Here is a 23,523-nt window from a genome sequence, read left to right on the forward strand (position 1 = left end):
TGATCCAAAACAGGAAGGGGGTCTTTGTTCTAATCGTTGTTATGACACATAGTTGTGTACTCCATCTCTGTGGGAAACGGGCACTGCTCGTGGAGTTGTCATTTGTGTGTTTTAGCTCTGAGGGTTTGTATTGTTCTCTGACACTGCGTGTGCGATTATTCAGTCGAAGTCTCCAAATGTCACTGGAAAAAACCCAACAAGTTGACTCAGGCCCGATAAAGGATGTCTTCTGAAATGGATTAGCTAAATCCTGTTCAGTAATGGCACTGTGTTGAAACCTTTTATTGAACTGCATAGATTGTTCCTACTGTACAATAGGTGTTTCACAATGTCTGCTTGGCAGTTGTGTGTTTTTATAAGTTTAATTACATAAACAAAACTGGATATGAGCAAATTAGTCACGGAGAAAGACAAACATTTACTGTCTGGTTGGTTCTGTGATTGTATTACATTACATTACATTACAGTCATTTAGCAGACGCTTTTATCCAAAGCGACTTACAGTCAGTAGTATATTACATATCATTCACCCATTCACACACTGATGACAGGCTACCATGCAAGGTGCACCATCAGACTCTAACTAATATTCATTCACATCCAGTCCACACCGATGGCAAGCCTTCGGGAGCAACTTGGGGTTAAGTGTCTTGCCCAAGGACACATCGACTGCCGAAGCCGGGTATTGAACCACCGACCCTCTGATTGGTCTGACCTTGCTCTCCACTTCTTGGTTTATCATTGTATTGATACTAAAAAAAGAAAATGATCAAAGAAGCCAAAATTGGCTCATTAACTGTTTACATAACACAAAGAGTTTCAATATACTACTATAGAAAAATAAAAAAATCATATACCCATTAGGTGAAACCAGTAGATTTATTTTTTGGTTCTTTTACTTCCCCAAAATAACTGATGGTTGATCAGTTGCTGCAGCTCTAATGTGTTAAGTTGTTTGTTTTCTGATCATATTGTTTGAATCCCTCGGAAAGAAGTGCAGTGAAAATACGATGAGAAAGATCGCTTCCCCTGGAGTGTATGACATAAATAAAGTTTGCCCGTTTGAAAGGCTTTACTTTTATCTAACAATTTAACCCTTTTAACTTCAGTTAGCTTGGTGCAGTAGGCTCTGTAGATCTTCAGTAAACTCCATAAATGTTTGACACGATCCCACTGGTTAACTGTGGAGTTTTTGTGTGCAGGAAATAAGAGATGATGGAAAAAGAATAGTTGAAATTACGCTGAACATTCATTTGAAATAATTCACAAAAGTCGATCTCTCAGAACGTCAAGGTGTCCTAAATACCTGACTGTAGATAGGACTATTTATATCTACAGCACCAGTCAAAAGTTTGGACACACCTTCTCATTCAATGGATTTTCTTTATTTTTATTTTTTTTTTTCTACATTGTAGATTAATATTGAAGACATCCAAACTATGAAGGAACACATATGGAATTATGTGGTAAACAAACAAATGCTCAACAAACCAGAATATGTTTTATATTTTAGATTCTTCAAAGTAGTTGAATGAGAAGGTGTGTCCAAACTTTTGACTGCTACTGTATGTGACAGCTGAATCTATATTAAAACTTGTTGCACTAACTACAAATAGTCTTTAAACCGTAGCTGTAAATAACTTTACCATCATCCAACGGGGAAATACTGTCAATGCCATATTATCTGTGGTTGAGGTCAAATGGGTTCAAACAGATGGATTACCCTTCAATGCAGTTTGACTTAATTTCTTTTCTTTTTCTTTCTTTTTCCTTTTAGACTCTTTCGTCAACAGCCAGGAATGGACATTGAGTCGGTCAGTGCCGGAGCTGAAAGTGGTGAGTAACTTTTTATATTTCTAACAGTCCCTCTGTGTTTTCGTCCTCCTGGGGTTTCAACTTGCTGATCGTTTTTTTAGTTTTTTTAAATGTCAATGGGAAAGCATGTTCTGTCCATGTATCACTGGTTTAGCATTTTACATGAGATGGAACGGTTGAGAAATTGGCCGGACTTTTCCCTGGCACTGTCACTGGGTGATTTTTAATGAGATGCGTTGGCATGGAGACGCAGGGTGTCTTGCAGCAGGACGCGAAATGAGTGACAGTTTTGGGCTAGACTGGTGACACATCCTGGGACTGATCCCACCCGCCAGTGAAGCACACACACACACACACACACACACACACACACACACACACACACACACACACACACACACACACACACACACACACACACACACAGACGCTGCCAAATGCACAACTAGCATCCTCACATGATTTAGTGCTTTCCACTCACAAAGACTTGCAGCCTTTGGAAAACGGCCCTCCACCGTTCTGACAGTTGATATAATATTTCCGTGTTAGGTGAGTTCATTGTTTGCCCCTTGCAAAAGGGAAAACTTCAATGGAATGAAAGGGGGGGTTCACAAGCTAGAACACAACTTCCTTTTTTCTCTTCAAACACTTAAAATGCAGCCCTGTTCCTGTTTATGTTTCCCAGGTGTTAATTAGGAGCTTCAACACATGGCCTCTGTTAATTAGACCTCGAAAGACGTGAATGAAGTGACTAAAAAAAAAACGATTATTCTTTTTCAAAACTCTCAAAGAATTTCAAAGAATTGCTGTTCAGTGACAAGGTCATAATGAAAAGAAGAAGTTGGGCTAAGAAGCTCTTTTAATATGATTGCATAATCTGCTTATTCTTTTTGGTGCCTCAGTAATAAAGACAGGAAATGGGGGTCAAAATATTATCTGCAGATCAGATGAAATGATGAGAACCTCTTCAACATCTGCTACAGCAGAAAAAATGGACCCCGCTTTTGTAGTTTTTATGACGGCAACTAAGCTGTGGTCAAACCTTATTTTTTATTGCCATCTTTTTGATCATTAAATACACAATCTTAAAATATTCCACCAGATCAAACCCAAACATCTACAAAGAACAGTGAACCTTTTGTACTGTAGTAGTGCTGATACAGCCTTTTTTTTTCTTCCAGATTCTACAAAGGCTATATATCAGCAGGTCACAAAACCAGTTAAAACAGCAGGCACTCTGGTTCGGTGGTGCATTCAAAGTTGATAGTTGTTGACTCACTGCTTTCACCACACACAGTCTACAACTTTTGCTAACTTAAAGCTTATTCATAGTTTATTCTGCCGGGGTACCACATGGTATATTTATACTTCAATTATAGAGGGGGAAGGCTGGGAAAGGCCTCAAACCGATCTTTTCTCTTGAGCCTCAAACTTCCCTATAATTAGAACCATACCTGACTCTAACACCCACTAATGATCTGAAGAAGAGGAGGGCGATGGTGGGTAGTAGTGGAGGAGGAGGAGGTGGAGGAGGAGATGAGGCATGTTGCAGCCTTTGTTCTTCCCAGACATGCTGGCATCATCAGCCCACCCTCCGCCATGCATCACCCTGAAGGCGCAGTAGATAGGTCTGGTCCAGACGCCAGGGAGAGGAAGTAGGGGAGAGACTGCAACCAGTTAGTTCGAGGACTTTTCCTCATAATGTTTCATAATGCCTGCGTGAGGAAAACCAAATAGTGGTTTTAAAGGTTTTGTTCCTGGACTACAAACCAAATGAAAGTTTGATTACTTCCCACCGTTTTCTAAGCATACCATATGTGTTTTTTGTGTTTGTGTCAGGCAGTAGTTTGTTACAGTTTATACCAGTATGGAATTAAAACCTACCTGTAAAAAAGTGATCCGTTACAGTGGAAATTGATTCACCTTTCTGTTTTGTATATGCAGAGTAATTACAGCCCTAAAAATACTACACTTTAGAGGCAGATGCAATTTCTTGGACTCTTACATATACTTCAATATAAATCTATTGGATAAAAGCCAATACAATATATAAGATTGATATAGGGATATGACCCTATATATTGTCTGGTATTTTTTATTATTGTAAAATGGCTTTATGTGCGGTCTTTTCCTGGTTTTAAAGCCTGCATAACAGTAAACTTATCTAATTTTCTGAACTTAACAAACTGTTCTATTATTTGCATTTATCCACTTCGTCACTATATCCACATTACTGAGAATCATTTACCAAAAATCTTATTGTCTCACAATCTTGTCGCAATATTGATATTGAGGTATTTTGGTCAAAAACATTGTAATATTTGATTTTCTCCGTATTGAAAAGCACTAAACTAATATGTTTTCTTTTGATTTACCAGTTGGTCTCCAATGAGAATGCTTCTGTTAACAGGAACTGTTCTAAACACTTTTCGTACAACTAAGATTTGTCACTTGTCAGCCAAACAGCTCCCATTTGTTATTGTTGTCTCATAATCCATGGGAAATTAGTTTATGTTAATATAACCCTTGATGCAATGAAAAGTTAATGCAGTTTGTAGATAATGGGCCTAAACATGAAAAAAAACACTGTAATGGTTGAGGTTGAAGGGTCATTCTTGAACTTGTAAACAGCAGCTTGACCAAAGGGAATTCCCACACCCAAGGTCCATTAACCTCGTGTTTCTGAGGCTTTTAACAACATTTCATGGCCTTCCTCAGCGGACAGAGTCTCTGAGGAAGGTTGAAAGCTTCGGAAACACAAAGTGAGACTACCTTGTGCTGAGAGACTGTTTTTTTTGTCAGCTCACCATTACGGCCCCTCAAGTCCACATATGCTTCTGGTTTGTACCTGTCATGTTACGCCTGTCACCAATAATCACAGTGTTTTGCTCTTGGCCTTGCAGGGCATTGTGGGAAATCTGTCCAGTGGGAAGTCCGCTCTGGTCCACCGGTACTTGACGGGCACATATGTGCAGGAGGAGTCACCTGAAGGTAAGAGTCTGCTGTTGGAGGTCAGGGGTCAGGAGGTGATTACAAACACGTCAGATACTCCAAGAAAAACCACAAAGATTCAGATAAACGCAGCGTGTTTACTTCGGCTTTCATGGCCTGATTCACCTCCCAGCTTGTCATACATAATAACACCTTTTGTTTCCTTTGTGTCAGCCTCTCATAAATTAAGAGAAGCCTTGTTATGAGATTGATGACAATCTGATGTCTTCTAAGATCGTTTGATTAATGAAATTATACAGAAACCTGCCAGCTGGTAAATTAGTTTTCTATTGTTTTACATAGGCAGAGTGGAGCACGTTGGCACTGATTGCTCCTCCGTACAGACGGATAACCATATTAGGATGGGTGTGTTAGGGTATTTACATGAAGTGTGGTGCCTTGTGAGCGTGTTTTTTCCTAATTAGTTTGTATTAAATTGTTGTGTGTTGGATTAAATCAACCTTCTCGATGCCAAAAATTGATAATTGGCTGGGTTCATTTTTATAAATGAGCTTTCTCCTCCTCCACTGAGATTGGGGAGGTAATGACAAAGCATAACATTTCCAGTAAATCAGGGCTGTGGAGATTACTCACTGTTAAAACTCAAAGGTAAAACCAAACCCCATCATTTTCTCTGGGATTGCAAATCAAAGTTTTTGTAACAATCATAAACCGTTTACTTCCTGGATGTGCTGGTGGAGAAAGGGTCAGTTTCTCAGTTTAGTTAAGTTAAGTCTATTTCAAGAAAGGGACTCTTCACCGTTTGAATTCATTCTGAGATTAAAAGATCAAATATTGTTCAAATAATCAGCAGAATCATAATGAGAATGCCCCCTTCTGGCCCGAAAGGTAAGTCCCCCTCTCAGAAATCCTCAGAGATGTTGGTAAACCCGGAGTTAACTGATGATCTTTGAGGGGTTTTTGCAGTGTTTCATTTTTAGTGTAATTATAGTGAGGACGAGACGTGAAGTGCATAATTAGTTTCTGGCATTTTGCTGCACCAAGGGATGAAAATCCTCATGGCTTAATTAGTCCTTGAGAAATCAATGGTAGAAAATGCAGGACAGAAAAGAAAAAAAAACAAGCGTTGCTGCTGTAATCACGGAAACGCGTCGGCTCAGATATGTCAGCGTGTCCCTTTGCGTTGCAGTGACACGACATACCTGTCCCATAATTAGCCGCTGCTCGAGCTCTCTTTGTGTTTTTTTATTTTATTATATGCTCCAACACCGGTTCAGCTGCGGGTCTTTCTTCTGTGTTTTTGTTCCTGGGCTTTTGCTATGATATCTGAAAGAAAGGGAAGAAAAAAAAAGGTACTTGGGTGTGTTGCCATGGCAACACCGGATGGAGCTCTGTTGGATTGTGGCTCTGTGTCAAGGTCTAAGCCTCCGTGTAAGCAGAGTATGCTCGCTGCGTGTTAACCGTGCCTACCAGCTCTCCGTCTCTCTGTAGGCTGTCTGCGGGGTTATTAGTCGCCTCTCTTCATGTAAGATGGAGCACATTTGAATGATTGCTTTTCACCACCATGTAGTCCTTAGGTGAAAAGAGGTATCGTGGTCTTGCTGCCTCATTTATGATTATTCACAGCACAGACTTTTGTTTTTTTTTGTATCGGCTAAGCTCCGAATAAAGACAACAGCATCCTGGGTGATTACGCAACTGAAATGTTTGCTTTAAATTTCCAACCCGTGGTTCCACCAGAGTTACTTTCATTACAGATACTGATTTCAGAGAGACTCTCCGTAATCTGTTTCTGGCGTATGCATGTGCTGCCAGGCTCCGTATTCTGATAAGTCTTTGGTTTGCTTTTTTTTTTGATCCAGTCTTTTTCCCACTGTGCAATGAGATCCTCCTCATCTTTTTTTTTTCTCCCCTTTTTTTTTTTAAAACAGGATTCAGAGACACACAGACATGTAGTTTCTCAGTCCTTTGTCTGAATCTACAAAGCTCTGTGACTTTAGTTACAAAAAAAAAGAAAAAAGATTGAAGAAAAAAAAAAAAAAATCTGGCTGGTGGTACGTGGATCCCTCTCTGTGTTACACAACCAGCATCCAGCAGGGTTTGAGAGCCCGGTGCAAAAGGCTGGGAGAATCCCCTATTTGCCAAGCGGGCTAAAGTGGACTTAACAGGGTGGAAGTGTGGCTCAAGTGGATATGTATTGCTTGCTGGGATATTGAATACTCTCCGCCTATTAAAACATTAAAGGGCCCGGCTACTGTACGGCCCTCACAGCTCCCCTGTGATGTAAGACCTGTAGTTCTTGATATGCTCGTTGAACAGCGTGAACTCAGACAATCATCCAGGAATATCTGAGCTAACAGCACTGCTTATGAAACTCCTAGACGAAGTGTAACAGGTGTACTTTTAGTCCGCGTTGCACATCTGCTGTCTCCGGCACCATTTGCGTCGATACGTTTTATGATCATTCCTAGATCTTTTTACATTTGTGCATTTTTTTTTTTTTTTTTTTTTTTTTTCTCAATTTCGTCAAATTGCTTTCAGCACATTTTGGGTATTCATAAGGCGCTGTATTCACACCCAGGGACATCTCTAGCCCTCACAACTTTTCTCATTTGAATGTTTTTAATCTCAGCAAGATCGCAGACCATTTAAATGATATGCAAAATCTAATTTACTGCATAGTTCTCCCATTGATCTCTTCTTTATCTGCAGCCGGCTTTCGCTAGCGGCGAGGAATCTGCATTTCTATTAGAGGAGAAATGAAGAAGAGGAGAGAGATAGTCGAGGCTGCGCGGGGGGCTAAGTGTTAGCTCGTCGCTACTCTCCTGTGGACCCGGTGTGACCTGAGGCACCCCATTTCATAATGTTTTTAGCCTCTGATTTCATCTCCCATCACTTCCGTTCCTTTCGCTCTACGTCCCTTTGCAATAAAAGATTAATTCAAGCTAAGTGTAATGAGTTATGTAAATGCAGTGAAAACCAATCTTCTCAACCTCTGTAGCTCACCGCAGTGCAGCGATGGACCGAACGTGCAGTCTGATGATGTTGTGAAGTGAAAGTTTGGCTCTTTCCAGGACTTGTGGCTGTGCAGCGACAGTGTCACTGAACCTGTTCACTCAGCAGCTGTGCATTAGATGCGCTAAATGGCAATTTCCCGCCAGCATAATTGGCTCCAGAGAGACCTGGTTTCCTGTCGGCGTACGATCCTCCAGAATTGAGAGCTGCACTTAAACTCACACACATCTCAACCAAACTTTTATAGGCCATGTCAAGCTGGGTTCTGATATTAACTTCAGTTTCTGGAACGTCCTCAGTGTTTTTATGATTTATGAGAAGTGTCTGCAGCCTTTTTCTCTTTTTGGAAAAAACCCCGGTGGTTGGTTATTACATCCTGAGACAATTTTCCCCAAATCATCTTGTACCAGACTTGCCACGTCAGAAGAATCCCCTTGGAACAATAACGAAATAATGAATAAATGTCTCTTCCTCAGGTGGACGGTTTAAGAAAGAAATAGTGGTGGATGGACAGAGCTACCTACTCCTGATCAGAGATGAAGGAGGGCCTCCAGAATTGCAGGTAAGAGTGTTGATTCTGAAGAAAAAAACGATAAACAAAAACCTTGATCTCTAGCTGCAAGATGTGTCAGACAGGAACTCAGGGGTTTTTCTCTTTGTCTGCTAATATTTCTTAAGTAGATTAGTTTTATAAGCACATCTCTGGTAAACACAAGATTTAAAGTGGTGCTTCTCATCAATTTGTCAATTAAATCATATGAGTATTAGTCAACTGATAATTTCTTTGGTCAAGGAAAGCCTTAATAAGTAGGATTTTGAGTACTTTTACATTGGTGTACTGTCACTTGAATAAAGGATCGGCATACTTCTTCCACCACTCACTGGCCGTCATTAAGAGAAAGTTGTTCATTAGATTTGAATGCCACGAAAAGGTGTTTGTTTGACCTGAGAATTTCTCTGGTCGAGTAGAGCACTACTGCAAACTGTCATGCAGGCAGGAACTGTTTAGAGACGGACCATTACTTCTCTGCAGGACTGTTTGCAGCAGCGGGGAAACACTCAGCACAACAGATCAATGAGCAGGCCGAGCCAAAATAACTTCTATGGTCGAAGGGGCAAAGCAGCATCTAATCTATTATTATGTGCAATATGAAGAGTAATGGAGCTACTCTTTCATCCAGAGTGAGCTTCACTAGGTCTCTATAAGAGATCAGGCAATTTATGGTTTCATACTGACACTATTTCATGCTTTTTTTAATGGAAATGAATTGCTTCCTGCTAAGCATTGCGTGACGTTAGAGCACACATCACAGACTCTTAGCCTCTGTGATGGTTCTTGAGCCATGTTTTACCAGACAGTGTTGGGTTTTACTTCCCATTTACATATCTCACAGGACATTTCTGTTTTATTCTACTTCATCCAGTCTGGGGTTTTCAACAGTAAAGGATTCATTCTAACATTTGGTTTAGTGCCTGGGTTATCCTGTTTTCAAGTTTTGGGAAAAATCGTATATTCAAATTTAGAGTAATGGATCACATCGTATTTATTTTACTTTATTTGATTTAATCACATGTTTTGCACCTTAGTTCTTAATCTCCAAGTAAGTAGTAACTATGGCTGTCTTAAAATGTTTTCAAATGAGTTAAAAAAAGCAATATTTTAATGTTTTGGTGGACTCTCACGGCCTTCAGCAGCGTCGTTCCCAGACGCAGCAGCGTCACCAAAAAAGCTCTGATGAACCGACTGTACGCCACCGATCCAGCGCCAAACGGCAGACAGACAGAGCTGCAGCTTCCTGTTGAACATAGTGGAGCATTAAGCTGCTAAAGGGTCAGATATCTCCCTCAGGAGCTCTCAGAAAGCCCAACAGAGCTAAAAGGAGATTGAATGTTGGTATTACGTTGGTCTGGTGGTCGGAAACACGACTCCAAATGAATGCTAATGTCGCCTTATCAACTCAGAAGATGATTATAAAACATTGTTGTGTTCTCAGCTTGTTTTTGCTGCCCACTAGTAGCCAAGAAAACAAGTGAATGTATCTTTTAAAACAGTTCTGAAGTAAATGTATGTCGTTAGTTTTCACCACTAGCAAAAAACGAAACAACTCTCCGTCTTTTCTTATTGGCTAGTGTAATGTACAACACATTCATGTGACAGAACTTGAGTATTAGATCACTCTTGGAGCTTTAATTCTTAAATACTAAGTACTTTAGTAACTTCTGCTGCTTGAATTAAACAAAACCCAAATAAAATCAATAAGGGATTAGGAAGGAGATTTAATACGCAGATTCAATAAAATGCTAACAAACTCCATAAATACAAAAAGGACTTTCTTGTGGCTTCCTTCACAAGATCCAACGTTTCTTGTCACACGTGAGCTCGGTGTGACTTGACCGTGCGTTTCCATCAGCAGCCATTGTCACCTGGCCTGGCAGAGCTCCGATGTTTACGCTTGCATTGCGCTCGGCGAGATTAGGGAATAGAAATTAGTTTGCTTTAGTTGTCAGCTGCCTGTATAATTACTGGCATAATTAAAGGCCTCCATTATGTTCACACTCACAGGAGGCTGAGCAGAGTTGTGGCTCCGAGGCTTGATTTGCCATTCATTCCCTATCGGGGGTCTGAGCGAGGTGTGGAAGTTGAATGGAGGAGAGGGGGAATAGTTATCACTTGATTGTCACTGCTAGCACTACTCTGAGCTATGCTTAGCCTCTTCCCTATACAATGAATGGTGATTAGGGTTGATTTCCTCCACTCATGGGGAAACTTCTCTCCCCAGTTTGATCATAATTTCTGCTGAGATTGTGGACGTGTATATGACGCAGCAAATACAAAGATTTCTAGATTACTATAGCGGTGGGAATACAGATAAGGATGCAGTAGTAGTGTTTTCATCATTCGCTTTCACATCACCTAGTGACACTCTGTATTGTGGCTGCTGCTGCACTGCCCCCTTCTGTCTGCATGTATGAACTACAGTCAAAAGAAGGCCTGCAACGCATAACAGTAAAAATGTCTGCATTTAAGATACATCGCCTATTTTCAGGGGACTATTACAAGAACAAATTATATTCATTAAAAAAAAAAAGTTTTAAGGCATAATTATTAAAAATAATTTGCATCTTAATGGTTTTCCCACAAAAAAGTGTAATTACTTTGTTAAAAATCCCTTAATGTGCATCTATTCCTTCTATGATCTATGAACATGCAAGTTGTATATTTCAAAAGTTTAGCGACTACACAGAAAATGTACTTTGTTGAAAAAGTTCCCTCTCAGTTGATGCTCGAGCTTTCAAGTGTGCACATGACATCACTCGTTGCATAATAGATCATGATTGGCCTCCAGACTTGTTGGGATGTCAAGAAGAAGACTTAAACTCAGATTTAAGTTGAGCACCAAGAAACTTCACATTTTGAAGTAGATGAATGTGAAATCAGCCTTTTTGTGTCGGCATCATTCTGCACAGTGAAGCTCAAACATCCAAGTGAAGCGACGGCTCTGAGGCAAAAACAACAATCGTTATGTAAAAGTTCTTCTGCAATAATAAGGCATATTATATTTCGCTGTGCTTCAACCTATCACCTCTGCCTCTGTCCTCAGTTTGCTGCCTGGGTGGATGCGGTGGTTTTCGTCTTCAGCCTGGAGGATGAGATCAGCTTCCAGACCGTCTACAATTACTTCTTGCGCCTCTCCAGCTACAGGAACACAGCTGAGGTCCCCATGGTCCTCGTTGGAACACAAGGTGTTTTTCCTACAGCTAATATACATGTTTCTCCCCTCCATGTTCTTGCATTGTGTTTACACTTCCTCATTATCAACAAATCCAAGAAAAAGATTCCGAACCAACAAAGAATTGATCATAATAACAAGTGCTGTCTGTGTAGCTAAAGCCTGATATACTGTAGCAGTATTTCTGTGTGCGATAGAGCTGCTTTGTTGTTAAAAAATTATTAAATCACATCAGTGAGCCACACTGTCGCTCTGGGTGACATGTTCCCTCATTACAGAGAACATGGGCTCTGTAGTTTATTTTTAAACAATCCTACACGCACCACCCTGCTGTTGGAAATTACTCACATGCACATCAAATGTGTATTACTCCACAGATAAGAAATAGTCCCCAACAAAGGCACTATATTCACCTCTTTTAATAATGTTTCTTTAAAACAACAGTACCCAGTCGTTTAAGCCCGTGTTCAAAATTAAAGTTTGTTGTAAAGTTTTTTTTGTTAAATAAATTGATTTTAATAACAAAACTACAGAATATGACCAGCCTCATCGTTTAGGTAAAATGTCTGAGTAATATATGTTCTTACCCTCTTCTCTTAGATGCGATCAGTGCTGCCAACCCCAGAGTGATCGATGACTCGCGGGCCAGAAAGCTGTCGAATGACCTGAAGCGCTGCACGTATTATGAGACCTGCTCCACCTACGGCCTGAATGTGGAGAGAGTCTTCCAGGACGGTGAGAGGGGTTCAAAAAAAATATGGAAATGGGTTAGACAGGAAGTACAAGGTGTAGCTTGAACATGATGGCGGTTTAGAGTACAGAACACAGTCACTAGTTTACCCCCCCTACTGGTCCATGAGAGGTATTTGATAACTCCAGAACTGTATTCTTTGGCTTTGAGCAGCGTTTTTATTTTTATATGAGCTGAAACAATTTTGTTGATTGACTAAACATGAATCGGGTGTTGTTTTTATAATCATTCAATCATTTATGTGATTTGTAAAGCAAAAGAGCCAGAGATTTACAAATTCACACTTTTCATATGTGAATATTTGGTCACACATTACAAATAATTTGGAGACCTGAAATTTGCATAATGTGATGGTCATTTTAGGCTAATATCTGACATTCATGACAGAAAAAATTACCAATATTTACCAAAAATGATCGTCACTTTAATCTAAAATGTATTATTATGTTGGTTGAAGCCCTCGTTTTACCTTATTTTCTTATTCACGGGCCTCACTCAAAGAGAAACACAAAGGCTCTGTTTATTCATTGAGGTCAAATGTTCTAAACCATCATACCAACAGCTAAATCACATTTCAGATGAACAATTTCCAATTTGAATAATTTGATGGAATGATTACAGGATTTTTCGACAATTTCTTGAATAACCAAAACAACAGCGTTTTCTATGAATGATATGAACGCCACCTGGATTCAGGGTCTTTTCACCTTATTCCCATTTCAAGAGAAGTGGTCAAAATAGGTCCAAAACTATGAGATAAACGATCATACATTAGATCAACTTCTATAACCTTGGATCAACATTTTTCTTTGCAATTTCCGCGTGCCACGCTGTTAAACGTCAAAATCATTTTCATTAAAATTCACTAATTACTACATGTTTTTTTTTCCACCACACTTGCTAATTGAAAACAGTCATCATGCTGTTGAGCGTGTACGAACATAAATGCCTGTATGACCTGTGTACAGCAGTCTACATAGACATTAATATTCTTCATGCTGTGTGGTCAGCGGCTATGATTAGCTCAGTATACTTATGAATGAACAGAAGAGGAACGTTAACAGGCTCATCTTAATTAATAACACAGCAGGCACTTTAAATTGTCAAACGCTTCAAGCTAAAAATCCGGATGTAGGATTGAATACCAATTTGGAGCTGGAAGCTAGAAAGACTGGTTAATATTCAGCTGTGTATGGATGGTGAAATGCCCTCTTAATGTTTTTTAAAAGTATCTGTGAACTCTCGAGTTTCTCCCTGAATCCATAATTGAAATCATGACGCCGTCTTGTGGAGGCTCGGCTGCTTCAACGTTATCCCCTAAAGGCTGCAGCTTTTCTGAAAAGCCTGTCATCCCACCACAAAACATCAACATGTAACACAACCATCACTTTGCATGCCGTTCACTTGATGCACAGGCACGTTGTCTTCCCGTCCCCGCCGTAATTGCTTCCTGAAGCCCAATTTGAAATAATTAAAAGAGATGGAGTGCTGGCTGTTTTGGAGACGTCGCTCCGTATTACTCCTCTCTCTCTCTCTCTCTCTCTGTCTCTCTCTCTCTCTCTCTCTGTGTTTGCGATGCTGCAGCAGGCGGCCTGGCGTTGCGGTCCCAGCTGTCAGCGCAACTTCAAATCATCCCTCTTTCCCCTCAGTGCTAATTCACGTCACGCAGCGGCGAACACCACCTCTGGCTCTCCACCCAGGCCCCTCACCAGAGCGTGCTGTGAATGAAATGACGGGGGTCGCACAAACTGCATGGCAAATCAGGCTGTTCAGATGGTGACAGTAGTCTCATTTGGCCAAGTTCACCCCGGAGAGCTCAGTGAATGACGCAAAAACATATATATATATTGCAAGCATCATTTTGTATGATTACTTTTGTTGGAAATAGAGGTCCCCCCCGAGGAGATGCGCATGAGACTATTTGCAGTATGTTGCTTATTACCTGACTGGAAAACAAATGGCCCGAGGTGTTTGTGATAATGTGCTCATATGCCTCTTCATCTGGCTGGAATTAGCTTTGCTTACTTTTGCTGAGCTTTATTTGATTAATATGCTGTTGGTGTTCTGTTTATGAAAGAAACAAGAGAAGAAATAGTGTGAAGGAAGAAGTGAAAGGAACTTCAACCTCTGCACAACAGATTGCGATCAGGAGTAGGGATGCAACGATCAAATGCTGATGTAGGAAATTGCGCTTATAGTAACTGAAACGGCTGAATCGGTTATCGGGACAATGGGGCCGACGAATGCGATACTATTCAATGTTTACATCTGATAACACGTGTTTGTACAAACGCCATGCATCCACAGCAGCACATCAGTAGACAGTATAGCTGACGGAGGTGACAACAAACATGTCAGCTGTTGGAAGCGGACACTTGAACTGTAATTCCTGTTAATTTAAAGATGTTTTCACCACCACACAGTGAAGACAACTCATTTATTAAACACTAACTGACATCGGCTGATACCTAAAACCAAGGTTCTGCTATCAGGACTGAAAAAGTTTGATCGATGCATCTCTAATAAGGAGAGGATTTTAGAGATTTAGGTCAAAGTATACTAACTTTATTAAAGAACATTTCAACGCCTAATGCATCTTATGACTCTTATCGAGACGTTAGTCCTCAAATATTTCGTCTTTAGTCCTAAAATATGTTTATCTTGTTGAAACTATTTCTCCAAGGTGGTTTGAACAGAATAGTTGGACTTGCACCTGTTTCTTTATTTCGTTCTGATCTTTGGCTGCACATTCACCACATTATTTGTCATAAAAACAAAAATCATGATCAAAGTCAAAATCTTTTGGAAACCGAGAGATGTGATGTACTTTTTAAAGGTTTCTGTTGGTTAAAAACATTTCTATTTGAGCAGTTTATGTTGAGTAAATATATCCAATCTCTGATCCAAGAGTTACAAATGCTTATTGTTTAACTATAGTATGTACCAAGTTCTCACACTCACTTCTGTTAGTAGTGTAGTAGTCTCAGAAATGAGCAGTGTAACTTATCCATCTACTGAGGCACATGTATGGTTTCTATGTTCATTATCAGTCCTCCAAAGCTCTCTGAATTCCTTTTACTGACAACCCTTTCTATCATGAGGACAGCGTTAATGAACAACGTGTTGCTCTGTGTCTCCAGTTGCCCAGAAGGTGGTGGCCATGAGGAAAAAGCAGCAGCTCTCCATCGGTCCGTGCAAATCTCTCCCCAACTCTCCCAGCCACTCGTCAGTCCCCGCTGCATCCATCCCCTCTGTTCACATCAACCAGGTAAGATCATAACCAAACCAAAGACGGCGCACTGTTAAAATGACTGATCATGCAGTGCAAAATATTGCATATGAGAGCTTTATAAGATAAGATAAAATAAGATAATCCTTTATTAGTCCCGCAATGGGAAAATGTACAGGATTACAGCAGCATAGAGGATAGTGCAAACAAGAGACATGGTAAAACAAAAAAAACAAGATCAAAATAAGTATTATAAATAAGCAAATGAGCAATAAAAAAAGCAGTAAAAAAACAGTAAAGAATTCACAGTAACTGAAATATTATATATACAGACAGAAACTATTATAACTATGCTGTTATTTAAGGGATATTTTCCATTTATAAGATAAGATAATCCTTTATTTGTCCCACAGCGGGGACATTTGCAGGATTACAGCAGCAGAGAGAATAGTAAGAGACATAAGTAAAAAAAAAAAACAAGATCAAACAAGTATTATGAATAAGTAATCGCAGTAAAAAACTTAAAAAAACACAATAACTCAAATATTATATAAACAAACAAACATATAATTGTAGTATTGCACAGACTTTTTCTATTGCACATTTATGTAATTCTTCTCACAATCATGACTTCTGTTATCAGCGTGAATAGTACAAACGAGACATAAGTAAAAAAAAACAGGAGACATAAGTAAAAAAAAAAACAAGATCAAACAAGTATTATAAATAAGTAATCGCAGTAAAAAACTTAAAAAATAAATTACATTTATGTAATTCTTCTCACAATCATGACTTCTGTTATCAGCGTAGAAAACAAGACATTAGTAAAAAAAAAAAACAGGAGACATAAATAAAAAAAAAAACAAGGTCAAACAAGTATTATAAATAAGTAATCGCAGTAAAAAACTTAAAAAATAAATTACAATACATGACTTCTGTTATCAATAATAACAAACATATATAAAAAAAACAAGACAGAATAATTGTATATTATATAAACAGACAGAATAATTGTAGTATTGCACAGACTTTTTTTCTATTGCACATTTATGTAATTCTTCTCACAATCATGACTTCTGTTATCAGCGTGGGAAAACACATAGACTGTCCCTCAATATGAAGACTTTCAACCCCTCCATCTCTCTCTCTCTCTCTCCATCTCTCTCTTCCCTCCCTCGCTTCTTCTGATTCCGTCGGTTCCTCTTAATCTCTCTCGCTCCCCAGGCGGCCAACGGTGGGGGTGCGTTCAGCGACTACTCCTCCTCCGTCCCCTCCACCCCCAGCATCAGCCAGCGGGAGATGCGCATCGAGACCATCGCTTCCTCCAACACGCCCACGCCCATCCGCAAGCAGTCGAAGCGCCGCTCCAACATTTTCACAGTAAGTATGCGACAGCTGATGCAAAGCAACACCCACTCACACTACTAGGAGGCATGTTTGCCGAGCACACTTTATCCACCAGAGGGAGACAGGTCGCTTCGAGAAAAACGCACCACAGCCACCTTCTCCTCTGCCTCCGATTGCAGGCAAAAAAAAGACAAACAAAAAAAAAAAGCGTCTTGTTCACACAGCACAAAGGGCAAAAGACTAAATAGAAAATGATATTAGAAACAACCCCCCCCCCCCCCCCGAAATGCTCCAAAAAGAATATAAACCCTTTTCTTTCAAAAGCAAATATCAAAGATAAGCACTGTGTGGGGGGGGGGGGGTAACAAAAAAAACAAACAAGAAATACTCTTTTTATGTCCTTTTTCTTTTTCTAATTGGATGTAATAAGTGCACATGGATAACGTTTCTCATCTCACCCATAAACAAGCGAGGCCCTCTGCTCTGTCTAAACCTTTGACCTCCCCCTCCCCTCCCCCTCCCCCCCCCTCTTATTTTTTACTAGATCCTTTCTATGCAGTGACTTCCCTTTTGGGGCAGAAACGGCAACAACCCAAACCGCCGCTGCCACCTCTCCCCCCCCACCCCCACCCCCACCCCCTCTGCCCCCACGCCGAGCTAATACTAAAAGTCTGAGCCAGCAAAATGCCCCGTTAACCAGTAACGCATGCCCCTCACCCTCCGACGCCCCCGCCTCCAGATAGAGAAAACCTCACCCAGCCACTTAACCGATCTCGCTGAGTCTAGACTCCTCCCCAGACCTCCACCCGCTTACCTCTACATCCGATCTCCACCACCGAGATTTACTTCCACGCCAGTATCCCGACCCCCTTTGTCTGCCTGCTCTTTCCCCCCCCCCGTGTCCTGTCGTATTTGCCCTTTGCTCTAACCGATAGCATATGTGTGCACTAACCACTCTAATTTCCTTAGCTGTCCTAAGCTTGTCTTTTACTTGTAGCCTCTGCCCTCTTCTTCTGCCCAGCCTGCTCCACCCTTTTCCTCCTCCTCTCTCTCTTCCCTCCACCACCAGCCTTCTTCTTTGCTGCTAAGCCTTTCCTAATCTCACGTAGTCTGCCTCTTTCAAGCTCAGGGAGGTCTGCAGAATTATCATTTTTGTTGTTGTCCTTTTTTAAATCAATAGATTAATTCTTCAGAGAGCCTGTTTGTGCCTCCAAAAGAAGTGAGTGTTTTCAAAATGCCTGAGTCAGCTTTTCCAAAGGTCTGCTTATCCTCGTTTATTTTCTCCAGGACTCTGTGAGCTTTATGAGACAGAGGTCAGGCTATGTGAGATGACTTCTTTCCTTACTCCTCCCTGATACATCCACCTTTCCCCACCTTTAAAATGTCCCTCCTCCTCCTCCACCTGTCTTTCCTGCTTCTCACCTCTTTTCTTCTGTTGCCCTCTGACCCCTCTCTCCTGCCTCCTACCTCCTTCTCTCTCTAACTAACTCCCTCTCTAACCTCCCCATCTATCCCCCCCCCACTCCTCTATTTCTCCCACCGCCTCCACCCTGTCACCCCAGCTGCTGTGGGAGCCGCAGGCTTCTTGTGGCCTCCGAGCAGTACAGGCTGTGTGCTAGCTCCCCTTGTTGTCTCCCTTCCCCCCCTGCTAGGTAGTGACTAACCATGTCCACCAGAGAAATGAGCCTCTCCCCGTCCGCGTCATGGAGATACCGAAGCACGCCACCTACCCGGTGTGGGTGCCGGAGTGGCAAGCCGAGCGGGAGTTTCAGCTCATGACCTTCTGAGGAGCGGCGAGCCGAGGGTGGGAGAGAGGGGAGGTGGGGGAGGAAAGAAGGAGGAGGAGGAGGAGGAGGAGGAGGGGACGGAAAAGTTAACGGGGCGATGTCGACATTTCTTCAGTGACACTTGAAGAGTGCAGTGGGCTAAGGAGAGGAAGACTTGCAGTGCCAACCTTTTTTTTGCCATTACAAGAAACGACAGAAAGAGAAAATATTCCATCGACACAACAAAAATCGAGGATGGCCCTTTTCCTAGCTTTGTCCATTTAAAAAAAAAGAAAAAAAGAAAAAAAAATTGACATATGTGTCACAGAGTTCCCTAAAAACGTCCTGCTGCTCACCGATAGACAGCAGGCTGCCATCCATGTTTTCTAGCCACACTCCTGTAAGTAGTTCACTTTACGTTATTTTTTTGGAGAAAGTATTCAATGAATGAAAATATGCCTTAATCTCATCAGTAGACGAGCTTTGACAGATCAATATCAGACTCACTTTAGTCATTACATACAATGTTTTTGTTCTAATAATGCAGAGGAGAACACTGCTGCAAGTAATAAATATTCACTTGTAATCAGATATTAAAGTAATAATTGTCACATTTGTGGCACTGGCATTGGGACTCTTGAAATTAAGAAAAAAAAGATAATTTCCTTTGCTATGTGCAGTTTATTGAGTTAACAGTGTTGGAGAGTAAAACGTATTACTTTTGAGCTCTGATTTTGTTTTGGCCTGACAACAGAAACATCAGATGTGTTTTATTAGAAAAGCCCCTTAAAGTAGGTGAATCTTTTTCTATAATACATTATTTTGGCCGTTTTTTCCTTTTCTTTTTTTTCAGAAAATAAATGAAACTCAAAGCTTTACTACAGAAGATCTTATCACTCCGTCTTGTCACCGCCTTCACAATCAATTCCACCAACCACAATCATTTCAAGCCAGTCTTTGCCATTACTGTCCTCGGCCACTAGGTGTCAGCACAGTACACATTATTCTTTCCTAGTGCTTCCATGGTCAATAACTCGAAACAATCGTTTTTTTGTAATCTGTCTGTGGTTTTTCCTGACGTCTTCAGGCTGTCCGTCCCTTTTTGTGTTGAAAAAGCACACTGTTGAAGGAATTTAGATGAATACTACGGCATTTTTTATACTTAATTATATCCCACTTATTCGTTCATCTTCATTTAATCCATGTATTCATGTCTGCCATTCGATGTGACCCATTTCATGTTTTTAGTCCCTTGACCTTTTACCGGATCGCCACTTATGAAACAAAAAATAACCAAAACAAACAAAGAACAAAAAAAAAAAAAAAAAAAAAACATGACACTGTTTTTCAATATTTGCAGATTTGTGCTTCTGTTTCCAACCTTTCTTCAACAAAAAGGGCTTTCCAACTCCTTCCGAATTAGAAGAGCATGATGGTTTAAAAAAAAAAAAAAACAGAAAAAAAAGAGTCCCCCTGCTTTGCCAGTCAGGATAGAGAGGAGATTATTTATTGAGGACTCACAGCTTGTCGCTGCTTTACCCTCGGTGCTTTATGGCATTTAGGGTAATGCATAGAACTTGCACTATACGGAGACCGTAGGACTTTGCATCGAACGCTGCCTAAAGTCGAGTCCATTTGAGTGTTTGAGCGCACTCAAAGTAGACTGTCGAGTATCACGAGGTGAGACAGACTCTAGGGACTCTTCTGGAAATGCCCCGTCCACATCCCCCCCCCCACGGCCCCCATCCCCACGCCCCAACTCCCCATTCAGACATCCCATACAAATACACGCTGTACAGTCAAGTCACTCTTGGAACTGTTATCCAGCCACCCAAAGGACACGACCTTTCCTTACATGACATCACACTGCCTTCTGCCATAAATGAGGACTCAAGGACTAGAGGTGCCACGTTGTTGTTGTTTTTTTGTTCTTCCTTTTTAGATTTTCCTACATTCGTTTGGTTTTTATTTGATTCCTTTCTTATTTTCCAGGGAGTACTGAATGGAATTGAAAAATGTGGTATAAATGTATTATCATGGAGGTATTTTAGATTAGAGTAATCTGGGGTTATTTTATGAAGGCCTTCATAAAAAATCAGGGTAGAGTGTTGAGGTGTTTCAGAGAGAGATCACATTGGATGACACTGGGTTGCACCGACTTGTATGAATGTAGTTAAACTTAACATTTGTTTTCCCTTCTTATTTATTTTAAGTTATTTATTTTTGCACCTTCAATTGTCTTTTATTCATTTATTTATTTTTTATTTTTCCTCAGTTCAGGTTTGGTACAGAGATTATGAACTCTTGCATAATCGCTTTTCTATCATGAACGGATATGACGAAAAATATAGACTGCTGTATATCTTGTATTGTATTTTATTTACGATGGTACTCTATAAAAAGTACACACATATAAGGAGTATATGAAATAATGCCTTTATTGTTCATCCTATATTTTGTGGGAACTGCAATGTTTGGCTCAATCTGTTGAATATTTTGAAGTGAATTTGTGACTTGCTTTGTATGGTGTCTGTATAGAAGCTAAACAAGTCATCATTAACAAAAAAATAAAATGTTGGAAAAAAGATAATCACCAGAGTTGGTTTACTTGAACTCGGACTCTACCTCTTCTCCATTGGTGACTGGACATTTCTCATGTTCTGAGTGAGACCATACCCACTCATGTCTGTCCCTACCTGTATCACATCTCTTTGTTTTGGGGTGGGAAGGTTATTTTTTTTAATGATTTTATTTCCATGTAAAGTTATTTTTTTACTGTCTAACCACTTATTCCCCCCCCCAACAAACACGCTCAACCTGAAACTTGAAATGTTCATGTATTTTAACTTGACTTTTAAATTGTTTGGTATTTGCAAAATGATTTTATGTCCCACCAGGTTTTTTGCAGGTCCGGAGGAAGCTTCTTAAACTTAAATCTCCTGTGAAATAACCTTTCTCCCTTCTCTCCCTCTAACCTGTTATGACCTGTAACGTATTTATCATGCTACAAAAAGCGTTTATCAGTGCGACTAGCAGCAGTTGGTCTGCTGGTCCACTAAGGGCCCGCTCTGGGTCTCACACAGGAGGGAAGGATCCCCCCAAAAAGGGTTTCAGGGCTGAGTCATGACTCAATGTGTGGTCGTCCTTGGTCTCCTCTGTGTTTTTTGAAATGTGTCTATCGTGGTCTTGGTTTGGTCTCTTATGTTTTAATTTGTTTATTTTTCAACTTGCACGTCGGTGTTACTGCTGTTTGTTCCGCTGGTCTGCTTGTCTGTTGATTTTCGAGCTTCTTTTGAGACTTTTTATTTTGCAATGTCGAAAAGTTTCTCCACAAATGCTCAAAACACAAAACCCTCACCTCCCCCCTTCTCACCCCCACTCTATCTCTCTCTATCTCTCTCTTTCTCTCTCTCTCTCTTTCCCTCACACACACACATCAACAGACACAACTACGCCACCCCCCCAAAAAAAACCTCACCTCACACCCCCACATCTCCCACTCTGCTTTTCCCATTTTTTTTGTGGCTTCAGTTGCTGACTCACTTTCTTGTTTTCTTGCAGTCACGGAAAGCCAGTGACCAAGCAAAGAGCGTTGACAGTAAAACAGACAGCATAGGCAGTGGAAGGGCCATACCTATCAAACAGGTAAGACGTCTTCCTCATTTCTAAACTACATTTCCCATAATGACCTCGGTAAGTGGGATCACTGTTGGCACTGTTGGATGTTGTTTCCTGTTTAATGTTGATATGCTGTGAGTTAAAGATTGTATAACAGTGTACAGGCCATGGAGCTCTCTGTAGTGGGATTCGGTCATGTGTTGTTTTCACCACTAGATGGCGACACAACACAATTTATTACCTCAATGCCAGTACAAGTGTGGCCGAGAACAGAAGAGAAGAAGGCTGAGGGTTTAGATAGAAAGATTATTAGGGAAACAATCTCCCTATTTGTGTAACTCACAAGCCTACCAAATAAAAATGACACGCTCAGCTCATTTCTGATTTCTCATAAATTACAGGGAAATTGTGAAATTATTGAGTTCTCTTGTTTATAATGAGAATAAACATTTTGCGTGTTTCTCATTTGAAAATAACAGAAAAAAAAGGTTTGTTTTAATTTTGTGTACACGAACACAACCAGCGTAAACAAGCAAATTACTTCAGAAAACATTTTTTATTAGAAGTAGTTATTATTCAGCATTAAGTCATATCCATCAGTTTGAGAGAGATGATTCCAATCCTGTTCTTATAATAATCTTATATTTGCTTACACCTTTTTATATAAAAACGTTTGGCCCCCTGTGGAAATGTTATTGTTATTATTGCTCATTATTGTGCATTTGTAGTATTTTTGCTTAAAAGTTTATTCAGGCAAATCTATATAATCAACTTTGACAGCTATGATTAGCCTCAAATTAGATATCCCAAATAGACATAATTTTCTTTTCTTTCTTTTTTTTTTTTTATGTAGGTTGATAATCTGTCACACTGTGCTACTTGAATACTACACACTCACTGACTGATTTCTATTTAAACATAGTTACAACTTTTTCCTATCTTGAATCATTTTTTGCTAGGAATAATTTTTTGCTCATCACAATTTTCTTAATTTATGTATTCAAGCTTTGCTTCAAAGGACCAGTTGGGTAGTGCTGAACACTGAATTACACATCTGAGTGGGGATTATTTTCTAAAGGTCCGACCACGGCTAAAGGAGAAGTAATTGACACATTGATTAGTAATCACTTGTGATTATATGAGGGCTTTTGAAAATGGGTCAGCATCATTATATTATCGTCTTTACCTGCTGGGAGATAATGTCCCTTTTTTTTTTTTTTTTTTTTAATGTTGAGCCAGACATCCTCTTTCCCTTTGGAGGAAAATTGCCAAAGGCTTTAGTCCGGAGGAAATAATGGC

At 40.3% G+C, this 23,523-nt stretch overlaps 1 protein-coding gene across 1 annotated transcript in view; it reads left to right on the forward strand.

Annotated features, from left to right (window-relative positions):
* The window catches only part of agap3 (ArfGAP with GTPase domain, ankyrin repeat and PH domain 3), a 116,286-nt gene that overhangs the window by 49,141 nt on the left and 43,622 nt on the right, over positions 1–23,523 (forward strand). The window contains exons 2-9 of the mRNA XM_054626965.1: positions 1,778–1,836; positions 4,719–4,806; positions 8,259–8,344; positions 11,385–11,526; positions 12,114–12,248; positions 15,405–15,532; positions 16,718–16,873; positions 22,168–22,251. Of these exons, the coding sequence (XP_054482940.1) occupies positions 1,778–1,836; positions 4,719–4,806; positions 8,259–8,344; positions 11,385–11,526; positions 12,114–12,248; positions 15,405–15,532; positions 16,718–16,873; positions 22,168–22,251 (878 nt within the window). The remainder of the gene's footprint in view (positions 1–1,777; positions 1,837–4,718; positions 4,807–8,258; positions 8,345–11,384; positions 11,527–12,113; positions 12,249–15,404; positions 15,533–16,717; positions 16,874–22,167; positions 22,252–23,523) is intronic.

The sequence above is a fragment of the Anoplopoma fimbria genome, chromosome 3 (assembly GCF_027596085.1).
Source record: "Anoplopoma fimbria isolate UVic2021 breed Golden Eagle Sablefish chromosome 3, Afim_UVic_2022, whole genome shotgun sequence".
Classification (NCBI taxonomy): Eukaryota; Metazoa; Chordata; class Actinopteri; order Perciformes; family Anoplopomatidae; genus Anoplopoma; species Anoplopoma fimbria.